The following is a 25,507-nucleotide window of genomic DNA, read 5'->3' on the forward strand; positions in this document are numbered from 1 at the left end:
TGTGAGTTACTGAGATCGAGAGAGAATGCAGTGAGTATTGAGACAACTCTGAGTCACTGAGATCGAGAGAGAACGCAGTGAGTATTGAGAGCACTTTGAGAGTGACTGAGATCGAGAGAGAACGCAGTGAGTATTGAGACCACTGTGAGAGTCAATGAGATCGAGAGAGAAAGCAGTGAGTATTGAGACCACTGTGAGAGTCACTGAGATCGAGAGAGAATGCAGTGAATATTGTGACCACTTTGAGTGACTGAGATCGAGAGACAATGCAGTGAGTATTGAGACCACTGTGTGAGTTATTGAGATCGAGAGAGAACGCAGTGAGTATTGAGAGCACTTTGAGAGTGACTGAGATCGAGAGAGAACGCAGTGAGTATTGAGACCACTGTGAGAGTCAATGAGATCGAGAGAGAAAGCAGTGAGTATTGAGACCACTGTGAGAGTCACTGAGATCGAGAGAGAATGCAGTGAGTATTGAGACCACTGTGAGTCACTGAGATCGAGAGAGAATGCAGTGAGTATTGAGACCACTGTGTGAGTCACTGAGATCCTGAGAGAATGCAGTGAGTATTGAGACCACTGTGAGTCACTGAGATCGAGAGAGAATGCAGTGAGTATTGAGACCACTGTGTGAGTCACTGAGATCGAGAGAGAACGCAGTGAGTATTGAGACCACTGTGTGTCACTGAGATCGAGACAGAATGCAGCGAGTATTGAGACCACTCTGTGTCACTGAGATCGAGAGAGAATGCAGTGAATATTGTGACCACTCTGAGTAACTGAGATCGAGAGAGAATGCAGTGAGTATTGAGACAACTCTGAGTCACTGAGATCGAGAGAGAACCCAGTGAGTATTGAGAGCACTTTGAGAGTGACTGAGATCGAGAGAGAACGCAGTGAGTATTGAGACCACTGTGAGAGTCAATGAGATCGAGAGAGAAAGCAGTGAGTATTGAGACCACTGTGAGTCACTGAGATCGAGAGAGAATGCTGTGAGTATTGAGACCACTGTGAGTCACTGAGATCGAGAGAGAATGCAGTGAGTATTGAGACCACTGTGTGAGTCACTGAGATCCTGAGAGAATGCAGTGAGTATTGAGACCACTGTGAGTGTCACTGAGATCGAGAGAGAACGCAGTGAGTATTGAGACCACTGTGAGAGTCACTGAGATCGAGAGATTGCAGTGAGTATGGAGACCACTCTGAGTCACTGAGATCGAGATAGAATGCAGTGAGTATTGAGACCACTCTGAGTCACTGAGATCGAGAGAGAATGCAGTGAGTATTGAGACCACTCTGAGTCACTGAGATCGAGAGAGAATGCAGTGAGTATTGAGACCACTGTGAGTCACTGAGATCGAGAGAGAATGCAGTGAGTATTGAGACCACTGTGTGAGTCACTGAGATCCTGAGAGAATGCAGTGAGTATTGAGACCACTGTGAGTGTCACTGAGATCGAGAGAGAATGCACTGAATATTGTGACCACTCTGAGTCACTGAGATCGAGAGAGAATGCAGTGAATATTGTGACCACTCAGAGTCAATGAGATCGAGAGAGAAAGCAGTGAGTATTGAGACCACTGTGAGTCACTGAGATCGAGAGAGAATGCAGTGAGTATTGAGACCACTGTGTGAGTCACTGAGATCCTGAGAGAATGCAGTGAGTATTGAGACCACTGTGAGTCACTGAGATCGAGAGAGAATGCAGTGAGTATTGAGACCACTGTGAGAGTCACTGAGATCGAGAGAGAATGCAGTGAATATTGTGACCACTCTGAGTGACTGAGATCGAGAGACAATGCAGTGAGTATTGAGACCACTGTGTGAGTTACTGAGATCGAGAGAGAAAGCAGTGAGTATTGAGACCACTGTGAGTCACTGAGATCGAGAGAGAATGCAGTGAGTATTGAGACCACTGTGTGAGTCACTGAGATCGAGAGAGAACGCAGTGAGTATTGAGACCACTGTGTGAGTCACTGAGATCGAGAGAGAATGCAGCGAGTATTGAGACCACTCTGTGTCACTGAGATCGAGAGAGAATGCAGTGAGTATTGAGACCACTGTGAGAGTCACTGAGATCGAGAGAGAATGCAGTGAATATTGTGACCACTCTGAGTCACTGAGATCGAGAGACAATGCAGTGAGTATTGAGACCACTGTGTGAGTTACTGAGATCGAGAGAGAATGCATTGAGTATTGAGACAACTCTGAGTCACTGAGATCGAGAGAGAACGCAGTGAGTATTGAGAGCACTTTGAGAGTGACTGAGATCGAGAGAGAACGCAGTGAGTATTGAGACCACTGTGAGAGTCAATGAGATCGAGAGAGAAAGCAGTGAGTATTGAGACCACTGTGAGTCACTGAGATCCAGACAGAATGCAGTGAGTATTGAGACCACTGTGTGAGTCACTGAGATCCTGAGAGAATGCAGTGAGTATTGAGACAACTCTGAGTCACTGAGATCGAGAGAGAACGCAGTGGGTATTGAGACCACCGTGAGTCACTGAGATCGAGAGATTGCAGTGAGTATGGAGACCACTCTGAGTCACTGAGATCGAGACAGAATGCAGCGAGTATTGAGACCACTCTGTGTCACTGAGATCGAGAGAGAATGCAGTGAGTATTGAGACCACTGTGAGAGTCACTGAGATCGAGAGAGAATGCAGTGAATATTGTGACCACTCTGAGTCACTGAGATCGAGAGAGAACGCAGTGAGTATTGAGACCACTGTGTGAGTTACTGAGATCGAGAGAGAATGCAGTGAGTATTGAGACAACTCTGAGTCACTGAGATCGAGAGAGAACGCAGTGAGTATTGAGAGCACTTTGAGAGTGACTGAGATCGAGAGAGAACGCTGTGAGTATTGAGACCACTGTGAGAGTCAATGAGATCGAGAGAGAAAGCAGTGAGTATTGAGACCACTGTGAGAGTCACTGAGATCGAGAGAGAATGCAGTGAATATTGTGACCACTCTGAGTGACTGAGATCGAGAGACAATGCAGTGAGTATTGAGACCACTGTGTGAGTTACTGAGATCGAGAGAGAATGCAGTGAGTATTGAGACCACTCTGAGTCACTGAGATTGAGAGAGAACGCAGTGAGTATTGAGAGCACTTTGAGAGTGACTGAGATCGAGAGAGAATGCAGTGAGTATTGAGACCACTGTGAGAGTCAATGAGATCGAGAGAGAAAGCAGTGAGTATTGAGACCACTGTGAGTCACTGAGATCGAGAGAGAATGCAGTGAGTATTGAGACCACTGTGTGAGTCACTGAGATCCTGAGAGAATGCAGTGAGTATTGAGACCACTGTGAGTCACTGAGATCGAGAGAGAATGCAGTGAGTATTGAGACCACTGTGTGAGTCACTGAGATCGAGAGAGAACGCAGTGAGTATTGAGACCACTGTGTGTCACTGAGATCGAGAGAGAATGCAGCGAGTATTGAGACCACTCTGTGTCACTGAGATCGAGAGAGAATGCAGTGAATATTGTGACCACTCTGAGTAACTGAGATCGAGAGAGAATGCAGTGAGTATTGAGACAACTCTGAGTCACTGAGATCGAGAGAGAACCCCGTGAGTATTGAGACCACTGTGAGAGTCAATGAGATCGAGAGAGAAAGCAGTGAGTATTGAGACCACTGTGAGAGTCACTGAGATCGAGAGTGAAGGCAGTTAGTATGGAGACCACTGAGTCACTGAGATCGAGAGAGAATGCAGTGAATATTGAGACCACTGTGTGAGTCACTGAGATCGAGAGAGAATGCAGTGAATATTGAGACCACTCTGAGTCACTGAGATCGAGAGAGAATGCGGTGAGTATTGAGACCAGTCTGAGTCACTGAGATCGAGAGAGAATGCAGTGAGTATTGAGACCACTCTGAGTCACTGAGATCGAGAGAGAATGCTGTGAGTATTGAGACCACTGTGAGAGTCACTGAGATCGAGAGATTGCAGTGAGTATGGAGACCACTCTGAGTCACTGAGATCGAGATAGAATGCAGTGAGTATTGAGACCACTCTGAGTCACTGAGATCGAGAGAGAATGCAGTGAGTATTGAGACCACTCTGAGTCACTGAGATCGAGAGAGAATGCTGTGAGTATTGAGACCACTGTGAGTCACTGAGATCGAGAGAGAATGCAGTGAGTATTGAGACCACTGTGTGAGTCACTGAGATCCTGAGAGAATGCAGTGAGTATTGAGACCACTGTGAGTGTCACTGAGATCGAGAGAGAACGCAGTGAGTATTGAGACCACTGTGAGAGTCACTGAGATCGAGAGATTGCAGTGAGTATGGAGACCACTCTGAGTCACTGAGATCGAGATAGAATGCAGTGAGTATTGAGACCACTCTGAGTCACTGAGATCGAGAGAGAATGCAGTGAGTATTGAGACCACTCTGAGTCACTGAGATCGAGAGAGAATGCAGTGAGTATTGAGACCACTGTGAGTCACTGAGATCGAGAGAGAATGCAGTGAGTATTGAGACCACTGTGTGAGTCACTGAGATCCTGAGAGAATGCAGTGAGTATTGAGACCACTGTGAGTGTCACTGAGATCGAGAGAGAACGCAGTGAGTATTGAGACCACTGTGTGAGTCACTGAGATCGAGACAGAATGCAGTGAGTATTGAGACCACTCTGAGTCACTGAGATCGAGAGAGAATGCATTGGGTATTGAGACCACTCTGCGCCACTGAGATCGAGAGAGAACGCAGTGAGTATTGAGACCTCTCTGTGTCACTGAGATCGAGAGAGAATGCAGTGAGTATTGAGACCACTGTGAGAGTCACTGAGATCCTGAGAGAATGCAGTGAGTATTGAGACCACCGTGAGTCACTGAGTTCGAGAGATTGCAGTGAGTATTGAGACCACTGTGAGAGTCACTGAGATCGAGGGAGAATGCAGTGAGTATTGAGACCAATGTGAGAGTCACTGAGATCGAGAGTGAAGGCAGTTAGTATGGAGACCACTCTGAGTCACTGAGATCGAGAGAGAATGCAGTGAATATTGAGACCACTCTGAGTCACTGAGATCGAGAGAGAATGCAGTGAGTATTGAGACCACTCTAAGTCACTGAGATCGAGAGAGAATGCAGTGAGTATTGAGACCACTCTGAGTCACTGAGATCGAGAGAGAATGCATTGGGTATTGAGACCACTCTGCGCCACTGAGATCGAGAGAGTACGCAGTGAGTATTGAGACCTCTCTGTGTCACTGAGATCGAGAGAGAATGCAGTGAGTATTGAGACCACTGTGAGAGTCACTGAGATCGAGGGAGAATGCAGTGAGTATTGAGACCACTCTGAGTCACTGAGATCGAGAGAGAATGCAGTGAGTATTGAGACCACTGTGAGTTACTGAGATCGAGAGAGAATGCAGTGAGTATTGAGACCAGTGTGTGAGTTACTGAGATCCTGAGAGAATGCAGTGAGTATTGAGACCACTGTGAGTGTCACTGAGATTGAGAGAGAACGCAGTGAGTATTGAGACCACCCTGAGTCACTGAAATCGAGAGAGAATGCAGTGAGTATGGAGACCACCCTGAGTCACTGAGATCGAGAGAGAATGCAGTGAGTATTGAGTCCACTCTGAGTCACTGAGATCGAGAGAGAACGCAGTGGGTATTGAGACCACTCTGCGCCACTGAGATCGAGAGAGAATGCAGTGGGTATTGAGACCACTCTGCGCCACTGAGATTGAGAGAGAACGCAGTGAGTATTGAGACCTCTCTGTGTCACTGAGATCGAGAGAGAATGCAGTGAGTATTGAGACCACTCTGAGTCACTGAGATCGAGAGAGAATGCATTGGGTATTGAGACCACTCTGCGCCACTGAGATCGAGAGAGAACGCAGTGAGTATTGAGACCTCTCTGAGTCACTGAGATCGCGAGAGAATGCAGTGAGTATTGAGACCACTCTGAGTCACTGAGATCGAGAGAGAATGCAGTGAGTATTGAGACCACCGTGAGTCACTGAGATCGAGAGAGAACGCAGTGAGTATTGAGACCACCGTGAGTCACTGAGATCGAGAGAGAATGCAGTGAGTATTGAGACCACTGTGAGAGTCACTGAGATTGAGGGAGAATGCAGTGAGTATTGAGACCACTCTGAGTCACTGAGATCGAGAGAGAATGCAGTGAGTATTGAGACCACTGTGAGTCACTGAGATCGAGAGAGAATGCAGTGAGTATTGAGACCAGTGTGTGAGTCACTGAGATCCTGAGAGAATGCAGTGAGTATTGAGACCACTGTGAGTGTCACTGAGATTGAGAGAGAACGCAGTGAGTATTGAGACCACCCTGAGTCACTGAAATCGAGAGAGAATGCAGTGAGTATGGAGACCACCCTGAGTCACTGAGATCGAGAGAGAATGCAGTGAGTATTGAGTCCACTCTGAGTCACTGAGATCGAGAGAGAACGCAGTGGGTATTGAGACCACTCTGCGCCACTGAGATCGAGAGAGAATGCAGTGGGTATTGAGACCACTCTGCGCCACTGAGATTGAGAGAGAACGCAGTGAGTATTGAGACCACTCTGAGTCACTGAGATCGAGAGAGAATGCAGTGAATATGGAGACCATTCTGTGAGTCACTGAGATCGAGAGAGAATGTAGTGAGTATTGAGACCTCTCTGAGTCACTGAGATCGAGAGAGAATGCAGTGAGTATTGAGACCACTGTGTGAGTCAGTGAGATCGAGAGAGAACGCAGTGAGTATTGAGACCACTCTGAGTCACTGAGATCGAGAGATTGCAGTGAGTATGGAGACCACTCTGAGTCACTGAGATCGAGATAGAATGCAGTGAGTATTGAGACCAGTGTGTGAGTCAGTGAGATCGAGAGAGAACGCAGTGAGTATTGAGACCACTCTGAGTCACTGAGATCGAGAGATTGCAGTGAGTATTGAGACCACTCTGAGTCACTGAGATCGAGAGAGAACGCAGTGAGTATTGAGACCACTGTGTGAGTCACTGTGATCGAGAGAGAATGCAGAGAGTATTGAGACCACTCTGAGTCACTGAGATCGAGAGAGAATGCAGTGAGTATTGAGACCACTGTGAGTGTCACTGAGATCGAGAGAGAATGCAGTGAGTATTGAGACCACTGTGTGAGTCACTGAGATCGAGATAGAATGCAGTGAGTATTGAGACCACTGTGTGAGTCACTGAGATCGAGAGAGAATGCAGTGAGTATTGAGACCACTGTGAGAGTCGCTGAGATCGAGAGAGAATGCAGAGAGTATTGAGACCACTCTGAGTCACTGAGATCGAGAGAGAACGCAGTGAGTATGGAGACCACTCTGAGTGACTGAGATCGAGAGAGAATGCAGTGAGTATTGAGACCACTGTGAGTGTCATTGATATCGAGGCCCTGTTTAGTTTACAGTAAGCAGTGCTACAGGAACAAACACAGTCTACTTTACAGCAGCATGCTTTACAATATAGCATTGACTTAAAAAAAAATTTTTTGCTCAGCGTAAGAAACTTTCAATTTCCAGATACACTTACAGTTACGTTTCTTCCCCTGACAGATATCAAGTATCAGAACACTCCATCAAAATATAGACATCACCACAGCTTCCTATACAAAAGCCCTTATTAGTATAGCCGACAGGTTTACATCTACATACTGCAGAAAAGGTCGCCATGCTTTATGTTTCTGAGAGTACCATACATGTCAAAAAGCCCAAAGGAATGTATTCCATGATTAATTTCCGCCAACCAAAAAGTCCAGGGGACCTATTGGATATCCTACAAAGTAAAATGTTCTTTCTCGCACAAAAAGTCAGAATGTTAAAATGTTTTTTCTGATGTGCATTAATAATATGATTGCTGGGTAAGCCTAAGAGTAAAGACACTGGGTAATAGTACAGAAATTTAACATACCCAACAAGGATCTTGTTCAGACAAGAGATTATATACAGAAAAAAAACATAATTGTTAACTGATTTCTATAGTTCTGACATAGAAAAGAGGGTGTTTTGTTCTAAGGGTGAAGTCTCCATTAGTACTTTTTACAGCATCCTGAGGGAATGTTCTTGTGGAGAGGCTGAGCAGCTGGTTAAGGTCTGGGAGGGTGAGCTGGGAGCTGAAATTACAGCTGAAACATGGGAAGACATCTGTGATAATGTAAAGAAGATTTCAGTTTGTAATTGAACTGAAGCATTGCGACTCAAAATTCTGCTTTTAGCCCATCTGACTCCAGATCGTCTCTCGAAATTTAAAAAGGGGGTTTCTCCAATGTGTTCTAACTGTAAAGTAAATACTGGAACTTTCACCCACTGCTTTTGGACTTGTCCCAAACTTCAGGCACACTGGAGTGATATTTTGGGTGAAATGGAGAAGATTCTGAAAATGGAGCTTGATCTGGACCCAGCATTGACTTTTTAAAGCAGACTTTATTTTATATCAGTTCATTTTTCAGCAAAATCTACACTCAATGATCACTTTATTAGGATCCTTCTGTACCTAATAACGTGACCACCGAGTGTATGTTCGAGGTCTTCTGCTGCTGTAGCCCATCCACTTCAAGGTCTGAAGGGTTGTGTATTCAGAGATACTCTTCTGCACACCACGCTTGTAACCTTCCTGTCAGCTTTAAACAGTCTGGCCATTCTCCTCTGATATCTTTCATTAACAAGGTGTTTTTTTTGCCCACAGAACTGCCACTTACTGGATTTTTTTGTTATTTTGCACCATTCTCTGTAAAATGTAGAGCACAGGTTCTCAACGTTTTATGTCATGGGCTCTTACCATTAACCAAGGGGTCCACGGACCTCATGTTGGAAACTCCTGTGAGTGCTGAGCATGAAAATCCCAGGAGGACGTCAGAGATACTCAAACCATCCCACCTGGCACTAACATGGTCAAAGTGACTTAGATCATGGTTCTTCCCCATTCTGATGTTTGCTCTGAACAACAACTGGACCTCTTGACCATGTCTGTGTGCTTTATGCATTGAGTTGCTGCCACACAGTTATCTGATTAGATATTTGCATTAATGAGCAGATGTGCAGGTGTGCTAATAAAGTGGCCGCTGAGTGTATACTGCATGGATTGTGAGTCTCTGAAAACTGAACTCACTGCTGAAACTAGAACAAAGTCTTCAGATAAAAGCAGGATTACTCCTCTGGTGTCTTCAGTGGGATAGTGTGCAGGTCAGCAACCTCAGCTACCTACCACAGCAGAGTCTGCAGGTGGGCCGATCATCTCCATTCAGAGCAAATAAGCAGAAGAGCTCATCAGGTCTTGATCTGCAGTGTTGATGTTTCCTCTGCTCCATCGTCCCCCGCCCCCCCCCCCCCCCGCCAACAAACCCACCCACTTTCCACCTCACCTGGCTTCACCTATCACCTTCCAGTTTGTACTCCTAACCTCAATGAGTTACTCTGGGCCTCCAGGATCCTCCACTTCCAGATTAAAGATTAGATTAGCTTTATTTCTCATCTGTGTGTTTGGTGATTTGCAGATTTTAGTTATCTTAGGCCGAGACAGATGCCAAGGTTTGGAAGAAGGAGTAGGCGGCTCTGCGTCCAGGTTTGGCCGTTCTCTAGTGGGCTTCAGATCTGCAGCCCTGACGGCCCGCATTGGGTTTGGACTCCCCCGCACCAGCTGCCTCACTTCCGCAGCCTTGCATCGTCTGTCAGGCTGGTGGAACCAGGCACAACAGGGCTTGTGTGGATGGCTGAGGGCTGAGGGGGATGGGACTGATGGGGTGGCTCCATTCAAATGCAAAATAGACGCAATGATTCCAAGATGCTGCTTTTGGTTTGAGCTGATAACTTTGCAGTACAGACTGAACAGGCAGAACCCGTAGCTCTCAATATTTCATGTAGTAACAGTCTTGTGCAGTTTCTAACAGTTCCAAACAAATCTCTTACACTATCGTTTCATATTTTAATGTCCCTTAGCATGACAATGTCAAACAGTATGACAGAGCCTCCTCTACACCAACGAGACCCGATGTAGATTGGGACACTGCTTTGTCGAGCAGCTTTGCTCTGTCCACAACAGGCAGATTTCCCAATGACCGGCCATTTTAATTCCACTCCCCCATTCCCTTGTCAGCTCATGGCATCCTCTACTGCCACGATGAGGGAGCAACACATCATATTCCATCCAGGTAGCCTCCAGCCTGACTTCAAGAACATCGATTTCTTGAACTTCCGGTAATTTCTCCCCCTTCTCTCCTTTTCCGTTCCCCATTCTGGCTCCCACCTTATCCCTCACCGACCCATCACCTCCCTCTGGTGCCTCTCCTCCTTACCTTTTTCCCATTGTCTGTCCTCTCCTATCAGATTTCTTCTTCCACCTTCTTTACTCCTTTTACTCCTTCTGCCTATCACCTCCGTTTCTCACTTTACCCCACCTTCTTGCCTCACCTGTCACCTCATACTCCTTCCCCTCCCCACCCGCCATCTTCATATTCTGTATTCTTCTCCCTTTCCTTTCCAGTCCCGATGAAGGGTCTCCGCCTGAAACGGTGACTCTTTATTCCTCTCCGTAAATGTTGCCTGAACTGCTGAGCTCCTCCAGCATTTTGTGTTTGTCACTCAGTGTTACACAGAGCCTTACAGAATTACACAGTGTCACGGAGTGTCAAAAAAATTCAAAAGTCAAAAATAAGTTTATTCTCAAAGTCCCTATAAGTTACCACACACTACTTTGAGATTCATTTTCTTGCAGGTATTTGCACGAAAGTAAATTCAATAAATTTTTTGAAAAGCTATACATGAGTCAATGTCCAAAAGAAGACAAATTAAAAAAAAAGAACTAATTAGAAGATGAAGGTTAGAGTTCTTGAAAGTGAGTCAGCTCAGAGTTGAGGTGGGAGAAGTAATTCAGATCAGTTCAGGTTAATAACTATTACTGAACTTGGTGATGTTGGGCCTAAGACTCCTGTACCTCAAGTCCGGTGGTAGTAACACCTCACAGTGTCATTTAACAGCCCCATACAGTCTCACACAGTGTGTTCGAGTCCCACTGTGTTACATCTCGTGTCAAGCAATACCTCACAGTGCCATACTCTGTCACGCAATGCCATGGTGTCCCATGTAATCTTGCAACTGGTAATTGTTATTCTTTTATTGTCCCATATACCAACATACAGAAGAACTCTTCATCTGTATGCCACCTAGGTAGATCATCCCATACCCAAGTACTTCAATGATGCATGATAGAGAGCGAGAAACAGTGTAGTTCAGGAGGACACATAAGGTGCAAGGGCTGTGACGAAGTAGGTTTCAAAGGTACATTTCATGTCGGAGAAATGTATACAATATACATCCTGAAATTATTTTTCTTTGCAAACATCCACGAAAACAGAGGAGTGCCCTGAAGAATGAATGACAGTTAAATGTTAGAACTCCAAGGGCCCGCAGCCTCTATCCCCCCCACCCATGCAACAGCAAAGCAACGATCCCCCCCACCAGTAAAAAAAGCATTGGTGTCCCTCACCGAGCACTCAGGCATGCAGCAAAGCATCGATAAAGACACAGACTTGCAGTACCCTAAAGACTGCTCGTTCACCCAGTAATTCAACACAGCACAGGCTCTCTCTCTCCCTAATAAGGGAAAAAGAGGTGTCCCTGTTTCACAGCGAGAGGGGATGCATAACAAACAACCCGCCAATTTACAATGTTAAAAGTCTTTTGCATTGCTTTTTCCGAGCTCTGTGCCCAAAAAACTTGGGTCTCTGGGCACACAGCCAGCAGCCCGCTCGCTGCTTTCAATTTTCCGTGTACTCCCACAACGCTTCAGGCGGCAGCGCCGGCCTCGAATCAGCCCGCCTTCAGAGCTACAAAAATCTGAAGCCCTGAAGGCGCGCTAGTCTTCCAGGCCGTGTCCTTGATATACGAATAGCAGCCAATCGTGAGACCCCGAGAGCGAGTCCCATTTCCGTAAAGAACCGGAGTCAGCGTGTAACTCCGGGTCCGGGTCTTCAAAAGAACCCTGAAAAGGGAAAAAAAAGATTTGAAAGATAGAAATAGAGCCGTTTCCAAAGATGCGAGCAAAGGAGTCGCCGTTAGGCACCATCGTCCTAAGCTCCACCCTCCAACTCAGAGGCTGAGAGATCAGAAGTTCATCTTCATCATGGTGTCAAGAAATTCTTTACAGTGCCATGCAGTATCTCGCTATCTCCCTATAGCTCGATGTACAGTATCTCAATATCACCGTCACACAGTGTCACATCATATACCCTCACAGAGTGTCTCACACCTCCACATCATATGACATATTGTCTCCTTGCACCATTGAGCCTCACAGTAGACAGTTCCATCGGGGATCAACTTTATTCACCATGTACATTTACATGTATTCGATTTACTGTGGTTTGTTGGCGTGACTTGCAACAAAAGAACTACAACATTTAACAATCATAAAGAATAATAAAAAAATAAGGTTAAAGTACGGATATGAAATGAAATGTGCTTAAATACATAAATAGAGAGAGTCACACAGTGCCAGAGATTATAGCCCAGTGCCAGAGAGTATTGCTCAGTACTAGCGAGTATTGCACAGTGCCAGAGAGTGTCACACAGTGCCAGAGAGTGTCACACAGTGCCAGAGAGTGTCACCCATGCCAGAGAGTGTCACAGTGCCAGAGAGTGTCACCCATGCCAGAGAGTGTCACAGTGCCGGAGAGTATCACCCATGCCAGAGAGTGTCACAGTGCCAGAGAGTGTCACCCATGCCAGAGAGTGTCACAGTGCCAGAGAGTGTCACCCATGCCAGAGAGTGTCACAGTGCCAGAGAGTGTCACCCATGCCAGAGAGTGTCACAGTGCCGGAGAGTATCACCCATGTCAGAGAGTGTCACAGTGCCAGAGAGTGTCACCCATGCCAGAGAGTGTCACAGTGCCGGAGAGTATCACCCATGCCAGAGAGTGTCACAGTGCCGGAGAGTATCACCCATGCCAGAGAGTGTCACCCAGTGCCAGAGTATCATCCAGTGCCAGAGAGTGCTGCACAGTGCTAGAGAGAGTCGCACAGTGCCAGAGAGTATTGCTCAGTACTAGCGAGTATTGCACAGTGCCAGAGAGTGTCACAGTGCCAGAGAGTGTCACAGTGCCAGAGAGTGTCACAGTGCCAGAGAGTGTCACAGTGCCAGAGAGTGTCACACAGTGCCAGAGAATGTCACACAGTGCCAGAGAGTGTCACACAGTGCCAGAGAATGTCACAGTGTCAGAGAGTGTCACAGTGCCAGAGAGTGTCACAGTGTCAGAGAGTGTCACAGTGCCAGAGAGTGTCACACAGTGCCAGAGAATGTCACAGTGTCAGAGAGTGTCACAGTGCCAGAGAATGTCACAGTGTCAGAGAGTGTCACAGTGCCAGAGAGTGTCACACAGTGCCAGAAAGTGTCACAGTGCCAGAGAGTGTCTCAGTGTCAGAGAATGTCACACAGTGCCAGAGAATGTCACACAGTGCCAGAAAGTGTCACAGTGCCAGAGAGTGTCACACAGTGCCAGAGAATGTCACAGTGTCAGAGAGTGTCACACAGTGCCAGAGAATGTCACAGTGTCAGAGAGTGTCACAGTGCCAGAGAGTGTCACACAGTGCCAGAGAATGTCACAGTGTCAGAGAGTGTCACAGTGCCAGAGAGTGTCACAGTGTCAGAGAATGTCACACAGTGCCAGAGAATGTCACAGTGTCAGAGAGTGTCACACAGTGCCAGAGAATGTCACAGTGTCAGAGAGTGTCACAGTGCCAGAGAGTGTCACACAGTGCCAGAGAGTGTCACACAGTGCCAGAGAGTGTCACACAGTGCCAGAGAGTGTCACACAGTGCCAGAGAGTGTCACACAGTGCCAGAGAGTGTCACACAGTGCCAGAGAGTGTCACACAGTGCCAGAGAGTGTCACACAGTGCCAGAGAGTGTCACACAGTGCCAGAGAGTGCTGCACAGTGCCAGAGAGTGTCACACAGTGCCAGAGAGTGCTGCACAGTGCTAGAGAGTGTCACACAGTGCCAGAGAGTGTCACACAGTGCCAGAGAGTGTCACACAGTGCCAGAGAGTGCTGCACAGTGCTAGAGAGTGTCACACAGTGCTAGAGAGAGTCGCACAGTGCCAGAGAGTGTTGCTCAGTACTAGCGAGTATTGCACAGTGCCAGAGAGTGTCACACAGTGCCAGAGAGTGTCACACAGTGCCAGAGAGTGTCACACAGTGCCAGAGAGTGCTGCACAGTGCCAGAGAGTGTCACACAGTGCCAGAGAGTGCTGCACAGTGCTAGAGAGTGTCACACAGTGCCAGAGAGTGTCACACAGTGCCAGAGAGTGCTGCACAGTGCTAGAGAGTGTCACACAGTGCTAGAGAGAGTCGCACAGTGCCAGAGAGTGTTGCTCAGTACTAGCGAGTATTGCACAGTGCCAGAGAGTGTCACACAGTGCCAGAGAATGTCACAGTGTCAGAGAGTGTCACAGTGCCAGAGAGTGTCACAGTGTCAGAGAGTGTCACAGTGCCGGAGAGTGTCACACAGTGCCAGAGAGTGTCACAGTGCCAGAGAGTGTCTCAGTGCCAGAGAGTGTCACAGTGCCAGAGAGTGTCACACAGTGCCAGAGAATGTCACACAGTGCCAGAGAGTGTCACACAGTGCCAGAGAGTGTCAAAGAGTGCTGATAGTGTCACAGAGTGCAAGGAAGTGCCCCGCTATATGGGAGAGTTATCTCTCATGTTCACATACCATGAGGGTGGGGGTATTTAAATGTCTTGATATGCTATTGTATGCTGTGTGATAATTGCATTGTTACTTGTTTACCTGAATATCTGTCTCTTTCAGACATTTATAGTACTGAACAAAGGGAAGACCATTTTCCGATTTAGTGCCAGCCCTGCGTTGTACCTACTGACTCCTTTTCATCATGTTAGAAGAATAGCTATTAAAGTTTTAGTACATTCATATCCTTTCACTGGTGGACAGGGTGGGGCTCATCCTGCAGTCGCCCACCCCCTGTGGTTCTTATGGTGATGATTGTGGTGAGGTGGGGATGCACTCACAGACATTTGAACTGTTTGACATCAGCACATGATAATCCAAGCGGTTTGTTTGTTCGTTGTTTGTCATGTCATATGTCATGGGCGATCATGGTCTTTCCATAACTGTGATTGCTCCTGGCAAATTTTTCTGCAGAAGGGGTTTGCCATTGCTGCCTTCTGGGCAGTGTCTTTACAGGACGGACCCCAGCCATTACCAATACTCTTCAGAGATTGTCTGCCTGGCATCAGTGGTCACATAACCAGGGCTTGTGATCTGCTCGTACGACCATCCACCACGGGCTCCCATGGCTTCACGTGACCCTGATTGGCGGTGGGGGGGGGGGGGTAAGCAGGTGCTACACCTTGCCCAAGGGTGACCTGCAGGGTAGCAAAGGGAAGGAGCAACTTACACCTCCTTTGGTAGAGACAGATCTACTCATCACCATCCAGTCTAAGTGGTAAAGTTCCCAGAGCAAACACAGAGCTCCGATGTCCACCTGAGGGTCTATAAAATAACAAGGGGCTTAGAGAGGGTAGAGAGACACCATTTCCCCAGAGTGAAAGCGTCAAATACTTTAAGGTGAGAGGGGGGAAAGTTTACGGAAGATTAGTAAGAAAACACACACAAAATGCTGGACGAACTCGGCAGGTCGGGCAGCATCCATGGAGGGGAATAAACAGTTGGCATTTCAGGTTGTGATCCTTTAACAGGACTCTGATGAGTCCTCATGTAACATCTCGTTGACTGTTTATTCCCCTCCACAGATCCTGCCTGACCTGCTGAGCTCCCCCAGCACTTTGTGTGTGTTGCTCGAGATTTCCAGCACTGCCAGGGGAGGTAGTGGAAGGAGAAATGATGGGAACGTTCCAGATGCATTTAGACAAATAAGTGTACAGGCAGCCATAGCAGGGATATGGACCACGTTCAGGCAGGTGGGACTGGTTTAATGAAGTTTAGATAGGAACATGGATAAAAGGATTTGGAGGGCTATGGTCCAAGTGTAGGTCGATGGCACTAGGCAGTTTAAATGTTTTGTCATGGACTAGATGTTCCTGTGCTGTACTGTTCTATGGCTCTATTAGTGAAGAAATGATTGATGGAAGGGGGTATGTGTTGCTGTGCTGTACCTTTCTATGTTCAGTGAATCAGTGTGTGGGTAAGTAGACTGGAAATGAAATCACGAGGCACAAGCTCAATCCTCTCCAGACCACCTCTTCTTACCTTAAGTGCCACCCTCTGAGTTTAGATTCCTTTGTCACTCAGACTTTTGTAGTTCTCAATCAGGAACCTCCAGTCTCCTGCACTCCAAGGAAATCAGGAAAAGGAGAAGGTAGGAGGTTGGGGTTGAGGGAGATGATAAATCAGCTGTGATCGAATGGTAGAACAACCTCAAAGGGCCTGGTCTTGTGTTCTAAAGCAAACTCAATATAGAGTCCGACAGCAGCAACACAGGCCCTTCGGCCCCACTCATCCATGCTGACTCTGCTGCCTAGTGAGCTGGTCGTATCCACCCACCTTTGGTCCATAGACTTGAAGCCTTTCCTAAATGTGTACTTATCCAGAGCCCCACTGCTCCAGCAAACCCAATTGAACCTAACCTAATCACGGCTCAGTGTACAATGACCATTTAACTCACCTGGGGGGCTTTTGGGCTGTGATTTAACCCACCTGGGGGGGTTTTGGACTGTGGTATAACTTATCTGGGGGTTCTTTTGGACTGTGATTTAACCCACCTGGGGGGTCTTTTGGACTGTGGTATAACTCACCTGGTGGGTCTTTCGGACTGTGGTATAACCTACCTGGGGGGTCTTTTGGACTGTGATTTAACCCACCTGGTGGGTCTTTTGGACTGTGATTTAACCCACCTGGGGGGTCTTTTGGACTGTGGTATAACCCACCTGGTGGGTCTTTCAGACTGTGGTATAACCCACCTGGGGGGTCTTCTGGACTGTGATTTAACCCACCTGGGGGGTCTTTTGGACTGTGGTATAAACCACCTGGTGGGTCTTTCGGACTGTGGTATAACCCACCTGGGGGGTCTTTTGGACTGTGATTTAACCTACCTAGTGGGTCTTTTGGACTGTGATTTAACCTACCTAGTGGGTCTTTTGGACTGTGGTTTAACCCACCTGGGGGGTCTTTTGGACTGTGATTTAACCCACCTGGTGGGTCTTTCGGACTGTGGTATATAACCTACCTGGGGGGTCTTTTGGACTGTGATTTAACCCACCTGGTGGGTCTTTCAGACTGTGGTTTAACCCACCTGGGGGGTCTTTTGGACTGTGATTTAACCCACCTGGTGGGTCTTTCGGACTGTGGTATAACCTACCTGGGGGGTCTTTTGGACTGTGATTTAACCCACCTGGGGGGTCTTTTGGACTGTGGTTTAACCCACCTGGGGGGTCTTTTGGACTGTGATTTAACCCACCTGTTGGGTCTTTTGGACTGTGGTTTAACCCACCTGGTGGGTCTTTTGGACTGTGATTTAACCCACCTGGTGGGTCTTTTGGACTGTGGGAGGAAACTGGAGCACCTGGAGAAAACTAATGCATTCCATGGTGAGGACATAGAGAGACTCCTAGCAGAATGGCGTTGGAATTGAACTCCGACCTCTGAGAGCCCCAAGCTGTAATAGCGTTGCCCTAAAACCGCCGCGCTACTGTGCTCCTAATTCCTTACGGTGCATACCTAGTACATGCTGACAAATGAAACACTCCCATTATCCCACTTGTGCACTCTCTCCAAAGCAATCGCATTCCTCCTGTACTGCAGGTCAAAGAGACGGAGGGTGTTTGGCCTCCATTGTGTTGACATTCCCAGAGTCCACCCACGAGCATCACCCATCTCACTGTCACAGTTGAAAGCAAATTTTATTATCAAAGTACATGTATGGTACCATATACAACCCTGAGATTCACTTTCTTGTGGGACATGCTCAACAGATCTACATAATGGTAACTATAATAGAGTCAACAAATGACTGCCCAACTACGGCTTTCAGCCAGAGTACAGAAGATAAATACAAAAAGAAGAAAGAATGGTGTAAATAAATAAGCAATCAATGTCGCGAACATGAGATGAAGAGTTTATCTTGGGTATTTGCTCCCTGTGTGTACGCTAAAAGGCTGGAAATACGAGTGGCTGAACGTTGTGGAGCAAGGGTTCCAGCTTGTGCTGGCTTTACTCTGACTCGGCAGGTTGCTGCCAATGCCTTGACACTTAATGTGTCAATTATTGTTTTCTTGGGCACAAGTAGACGTAAGGTGATAAGAGGCATAGATAAAATGAACAGCCAGCTCCTTTATCTCATAGTGGCAATGGCTAATATGGGAAGGCATAGCTTAAAGGTGATTGGAGGAAAGTATGGGGGGATGTCAGAGGTAGGTGTTTTACACAGAGAGTGTTGGGTGTGTGGAATGCACTGCTGGGGAATGCTGGAAGAGGAAGGTACATTAGGGACGTTTAAGATAGGCAAGTGGTTGAAATTAAAATGGAGGGCTATGTGGGAGGGAAGGGTTAGATTGATCTTGGAGTAGGTTACAAGGCCAGCACAACATTGTGGGCCGAAGGGCCTGTACAGTGCCATGTTATCAATGGCATTCTCTCGCCAATGCCAGCGGTGTCTGAGCCTCATCGACACAGAGCAGTTGATCTTAAAATCAAGTAGGTAGTACAGATCACAACCTCTCTACTATTTAAGCCCTGGCCATCATACTACAGGAAGTGATGTCATTAGGAAGGGTCTGGTGCACCTTTTGTGAGGTTGCTTCCCTGTGAGGAGAAAATACCCAGGCTGGTGCTATTTCTTCTGCAAATACAGAGACTGAGGGGAAGTTTAATTATGGTCATGAAATGCCTAGAAACAAGTTAGCAGATGCACTACCTTCTCAAAGAGGGGAGTAGGGATAAGTTCTGCAGTTTCAGGCTGGTCAGTGGTGAGAAAGCTTTTAGAAGCATTGATCTGAGATAGGATTGTTCTCACCAGAAGAAAGTGGATTAACTATTCCAATTCCTTGTTCAGATGCTTTTTGAATGTTGTTAATATATCTGCCTCAACTACATCCTCTGGCATCTCATTCCATTTACTGACCACCTCGGGTTAAACCTCTCGTCTCTCACCTTCAACCTGTGCCCTCTAGTTCTTGAGTCCCCAACCCTGGGAAAACGACTCCGCATTAAAAGCTGGAATTAAAAAAGATCTTTGTCAGAAATGACCAGATTGTTGCAAAAACCCACGTGGTTCACTAATATCCTTTAAAGGGAGGAGATCTGTTGTCCAGACCCAGTCCGTGACTCTAGATTACCCCACGTCGGTGGCCCTCAACTGTCTCCTGGGGTCTAGGTATGGGGAAGAAATGCCAGCGTTGTCAGCAGCACCCATATCTCTCGTGTGAACCAAGAAGTAGATGAAACTGTCATGGAACACAACAGCACGGTACAGGCCCCACAGCAGACGCATTAACTTATTCTAATATCAATCTAACCATGCCCTTCTACATCACCTTCCATTTTACTGTCACCCATCCATGCGCCTACCGAAGAGATTCTTAAACGTCCCTAATGTATCTCATCACAACCGGTGAGACCGCACTTTTTGTTCCTGGGAGAGATGTCTTCAATCGAGGGTGGGAGGTGGTTTGTCAGAAGGCACATTTGTTCAATGTGCAGAAATGAGATCCGAGAAGAGTAGGGGAGGTAGAGTAGCTCTGAAGGGCTGACAGAATGAGTCAGGAGAAACTGGTTACATTCAGTACAGTGATGGATATCCAGAATTACTCAATATTTTCTAATTATGGATTGTCAGTACAATGTCCTGGCTTGACCTTGGATTCGTAGTTTTGAATTAGCCTGCAGAGCATTGCCTGCTGTCACTTTGGATTTGAGAAGACTCTGGGAGTGTGATACAAATTCAGGATTACTCAGTCCATCGTTTTACTTATTTATTGAGAATGTTCCAGCCCTTCGAGCCACACCGTCCAGCAATCTCCCGATTTTAATCTGAGATTAAAATTACGGGAAAATTTGCAATGACCAATTAACCTACCAAACGGTACATTGTTGGACTGTGGGAGGAAACCAGAGCACCAGGAGGGAACCCACACGGTCACAGGGAGAACGTACAAACTCCTTACAAGCAGCGACGGGAATTGAACCCCAGTTGCTGGTACTGTAAAGTGTTGTGCTAACCACTACGCTACCATGCCATTCTGTTAAAGTTGTAATGGAACATTACAGCACAGTACAGGCCCTTCAGCTCACAATATTGTGCTGATGTTTTAACCTACTCTAAGATCAATCTAAACCTTCCCTCCTACATAGCCCTCCATTTTTCTGTCATCCATGTGTCAATCTGAAGTGTCCCTTATGTATTTGTCTCTAACACTAACCGTGGTATGGTGTCCTATGCACCCACCACTCTCTGGGTAAAAAATTTAACTCTGACAACCCACCCCATACTTTCCTCCAATCTTCTTAAAAGTTTGCCTTTCCCGCCCAGGGAAGACGTCTCTGGCTGCCCACATGACCTAAGCCTTTACTCATCCTGTACACCTCCATTTCTTTCTTTATGTAGAGATACAGAATGGCAGCAGGCCACCGAGCCCGCCCCATCCAACTATACCCACGTGGGCAACCAACCTTCAAACCCATAGGTCTTCGGAAGGTGGGGAGAAACCAGAGCACTGGGAAACCCACACAGGCCATAATTAGCTTAAAATAAAGGTGCTCATTTTGTATCAATGCTGTCATAAAATTGGTCAAAGATTAACAAACTAATTTTAAAAAACTCTCTTCGTTAATTATTGTTGAATCACCTTGTATTAGGTCCATGGGACTCAAGTCATTGTGTGTATTTAAGGCAGAGATTGAGTGGTTCAGGTTGGTGAGGATGGGGGGTTGTGTGGGTGAGGGTAACAGGGGGAAGGTAGGAGAACGGTTATAGGAAATTAGTCATGATTGAACAGTACTAATGTAATGGGCCGAAAGATCTTGCGGTATAAGTCTTTCCTATCTTACTAGAAATTCCAATTCCTTTTGCTGAATATGCTTAAGGAAAAAAGATACTTAGGTTTCTGAATATCAAGGGGTAGTGGGAGAGAGAGGAACTATGGTGTAACATAGATGACTGGTTATGTTCACATTGATTGATAGAGCAGGCTAGATGGGCCAAATGGCCTAGGTCCTGTTCATATTTTTGAGCCATAGAATTGTACAGCACCGAAACAGGCCCTTCGGTCCACCCATGTCCATGCTGACCTTTATCAATCCCAATGACCTGCATAAACACTGTGTCCCTCTGTGCCAGAGGTTGCCAACCTTTGTTATGCCATGGAGCCCTACTACTAACCAAGGGGCCCATGGACCCCAGGCTGGGGACCCCTGCTCCATGCCTTGCCAATGTAAGGGTCTATCCAAGTACCGCTTTAGTATATTTAATCCCAGCCCCTCCTCTGGTAGCACGTTACAGATTTCGACCACTCTCTGTGCCACTTCAGTTCCCCTTTTGAAAACTGCCCCCCCCCTTAACTGAAGCTTCTGCCCTCTTGTTTTTCTCACCCCTACTTTGGGAATAAAGATTTTCACTACCAACTCTATCCATGTCTCTTTAGCCAAAGGGCAGTGAACCTGTGGAATTCATTGCTATGAAGCCAGACCATTGGGTGTATCTAAAGCAGAGGTTGATAGGTTTTTGATTAGAAAGGGTGTCAAAGGTTATGGGGAGAAGGCAGGAGAATGGGGTTGAAAGGGATAATAAATCAGTCATGAATCTGAATCAGAATCAGGTTTATTATCACCGGCAACGTGACGGGATATTTATTAACTTAGCAGCAGCAGTTCAAAGCACTATAGAAAAAAATAATAAAGGAAATAAAAATAATAAATAAGTAAAACAATTACAATATATGAATATTGAATAGATTAAAATGTGCAAAAAAACAGAAATACTGTATGTAAAAAAAGTGAGGTAGTGTCCAAGGGACATTTAGGAATCGGATGACAGAGGGGAGGAAGCTGTTCCTGAATCGCTGAGTGTGTGCCTTCAGGCTTCTGTACCTCCTACCTGATGGTAACAGTGAGAAAAGGGCATGCCCTGGGTGCCGGAGGTCCTTAATAATGGACGCTGCCTTTCTGACACACCGCTCCCTGAAAATTGTCCTGGGTACTTTGCAGGCTAGTACCCAAGATGGAGCTGACTAGATTCACAACCCTCTCAACCAGGTCTGATTCATGGCTGATTTATTATCCCTCTCAACCCCATTCTGCTGACTTCTCTCCATAACCTTTGATACCCTGACTAATCAACCTCTGCTTTAAATATACCCCATGACTTGGCCTCCACAGCCAACTGTGGTAAAGAATTCCACAGATCCGCTGCCCAAAGTAGGAATGGTGGAGCAGTTTCGATGGGCTGAATGGCCTAATTCTGCTCTTGTGTCTTATGGTCTGATATTTCGCCATTCAACCTAAACCCCCCCCCCCCCCCATAACCTTTATATCTTCTTGAGTTAAATGTTCATTATTCCAATGAGGAGGAGGTCTTGTACATTAAGAACAGATATATTAGCTGCCCATCGCCCATTTTAGCTTGGACCAGAATTCAATTTTCTGCCAGCGGGAGTGAGAAAGAGTTGGCAGGAATGTGGTGAGCGGTGGGGTGGGAGCTAGGTTTTCCCAGTGACGCGGCAAGCATGTGTCTGTGGAGCCAGAGCCAGTTTTGACGCCTCGCTGGCTTCACTAAATCACGTTTCACCTTGTGGCCGTCATGAGTTTCCATGTTATGTGAAGTGGTTGTCAGTCACCGGCTGGGTGCCTCTGAGCACAGGGAACAGCTCTAACACAGCCTGGCTCAGCTTGGGGAGGGGGGGGATCCTCTCCCTCGGGTGCCAAGACAGCAGACCTCCAACCCTTTATCGTCTCACCTTTGTCAGCACCTCAGCCTGGTTCCTCCGGAACACTGTAAGGAGCAGAATTAGGCCATTTGGCCCATCGAGTCTGATTCACCATTCCATCATGGCTAATTTATTATCCCTCTCAGCCCCACTCTGCTGACCTCTCTGTAACTTTTGACACCCTGACTAACCATAGACCCATAGAACATTACAGCACAGAAACAGGCCTTTTGGCCCTTCTTGGCTGTGGCAAACCATTTTTCTGCCTAGTCCCACTGACCTGCACCTGGCCCATATCCCTCCATACCCCTCTCATCCATGTGCCTGTCCAAGTTTTTCTTAAATGTTAAAAGTGAGCCCGCATTCACCACTTCATCTGGCAGCTCATTCCACACTCCCACCACTCTCTGTGTGAAGAAGTCCCTCCCCATGTTCCCTTTAAACTTTTCCCCCTTCACCCGTAACCCATGTCCTCCAGTTTTTTTCTCCCCTAGCCTCAGTGGAAAAAGCCTGCTTGCATTCACTCTATCTATACCCATCATAATTTTATACACCTCTATCAACTCTCCCCTCATTCTTCTACGCTCCAGGGAATAAAGTCCTAACCTATTCAACCTTTCTCTGTAACTCAGTTTCTCAAGTCCCAGCAACATCCTTGTAAACCTTCTCTGCACTCTTTTCAACCTTATTAATATCCTTCCTGTAACTCGGTGACCAAAACTGCACTCAATACTCCAAATTCGGCCTCACCAATGTCTTATATAAACTCACCATAACATTCCAACTCTTATACTCAATACTTAGATTTATAAAGGCCAATGTACCAAAAGCTCTCTTTACTACCCTATCTACCTGTGATGCCACTTGTAGGGAATTTTGTATCTGTACTCCCAGATCCCTCTGTTCTACTGCATTCCTCAGTGCCCTACCATTTCCCTTGTGTGTTCTACCTTGGTTTTTCCTTCCAAAGTGCAATACCTCACACTTGTAACAATCATATACCTAATTCCTTGACCTCCACAGATCCACTGCCCAAAGTAGAGGAGTTATTCATGGAGTCATCCAACACAGAAGCATACCCGTTGAACTGCCGAGCCAACCGTTAGGCACCCACGTACACCAATCCTGTGGTAAATCCCATTGTTCTCTCTATCAATTCCCTCCAGAGTTTACCACTTACCTGCAGGAGGGGCAGTTTACAGCAACCGTTTATGGCAGACGGAGTTCATTCCGGAAAGGTGTGTGAACTTTTTACAGAGAGAGTGGTGGAGGCATGGAATGCACTGCCAGGGACAGTGGCTGCATCTGATACATTAAGGACATTTAAAAGATTTTTAGATGGGCACATTGACAAAAGAAATATATATTTTTTGTTCTGTGTGGGAGGGAAGGGTTAGGTTAAAAGTGCAGCAACGTGCACCAACTGTGCTGTGCAGTTCTATGTTCTAATTATCCTACCATCCCAGGGATGTTGGAGGACACAGCAGTACCAAAGGGAAAGCCACGGAGTCACAGGGAGAACAGGCAGACGCTAAGCATACAGCAGCTGAGGTCAGGAATTGAAGCCAGCAGCTTTAATGACTGCACCGCTGTGCTGTACAACCTCACCTCCTCTGTGAGACTCATCTCCATTTGGACAGGCGTTGGGATAACATTTCATGAGAGGGTGGAGCGTATACAGAACAAACCGCCAGAGGAGATGACACCAGGAGACATTGGAGCAAAGTTAGGCCATTCAGCCCATCGAATTCTGCTCGGCCATTTTTTCATGGATAATTCATTCTCTCTGTAACCTTTCACGCCCTGGCGAAACAAGACTCTGTCAGCCTCCACTTTAAATACACACAGTGACCTGGCATCCACAGCTCTCTGTGACAACATATTCCACAGATTCACCACTCTCTGGCTAAATAAGTTCCTCCTCATCTCTGTACTAAATGTCCTTCTATGCCGAGGTCGTGCACTTCGGTACCAGAATCTCCCACTATAAAAATATCTACTCCACATCTACCCTACTGAGGCCTTTCTACATTCAATAGGTTTCAATGAGATTCCCCCTCATTCTTCTGAATTTAAGCCAGAGCCATCAAATGCTCCTCATATAATAAGTCTTTCAATCCTGGAATCATTTTGTGAACCTCTTTTGAACCCTCTCCAATGGTAGCATATCCTCTTTTTTAGATAAAGTGTCCAAAACTGCTCACAGTACTGCAAGTGAGTATTAGAAAGCCTCAACATTACATCCTTACTTTTATATTCTAGTCCTCTTGAAATGAACGTTGCATTTGCATTCCTCACCACCGACTCAAACTGCAAATTAACCTTTGGGGAATCCTGCACAAGGACTCCCAAGTTCCTCTGCACCTTGGATTTTTGAAATGGTTGAGGCAAGTACAATAATGACATTTAAAATACATGTGAATAAGTGTATGGAGGGGGAAGGCGCCAAACACAGACAAATGGGTGTAGGTGGGCACCTTGGTCAGCATTAATAAGATGGACCAAAGGGCCTGTCTCTGTGTTGCTTTTCTCTGTGACTCAGAGAAATGTTTAAAGAGGTGATCCCAGAATAGATTGGTGAACCTTGTCTTTCATGGGATATACAAATTCTCTGAGGAGGCATAATTTTACATAGCAAAAAAC

At 46.6% G+C, this 25,507-nt stretch overlaps 1 protein-coding gene across 1 annotated transcript in view; it reads left to right on the plus strand.

Annotated features, from left to right (window-relative positions):
* The window catches only part of scn5lab (sodium channel, voltage gated, type V-like, alpha b), a 672,977-nt gene that overhangs the window by 341,107 nt on the left and 306,363 nt on the right, over window positions 1–25,507 (plus strand). The window contains exon 4 of the mRNA XM_059971792.1: window positions 14,778–14,896. Within this exon, the coding sequence (XP_059827775.1) occupies window positions 14,778–14,896 (119 nt within the window). The remainder of the gene's footprint in view (window positions 1–14,777; window positions 14,897–25,507) is intronic.

The sequence above is a fragment of the Hypanus sabinus genome, chromosome 6 (genome assembly GCF_030144855.1).
Source record: "Hypanus sabinus isolate sHypSab1 chromosome 6, sHypSab1.hap1, whole genome shotgun sequence".
NCBI lineage: Eukaryota > Metazoa > Chordata > Chondrichthyes > Myliobatiformes > Dasyatidae > Hypanus > Hypanus sabinus.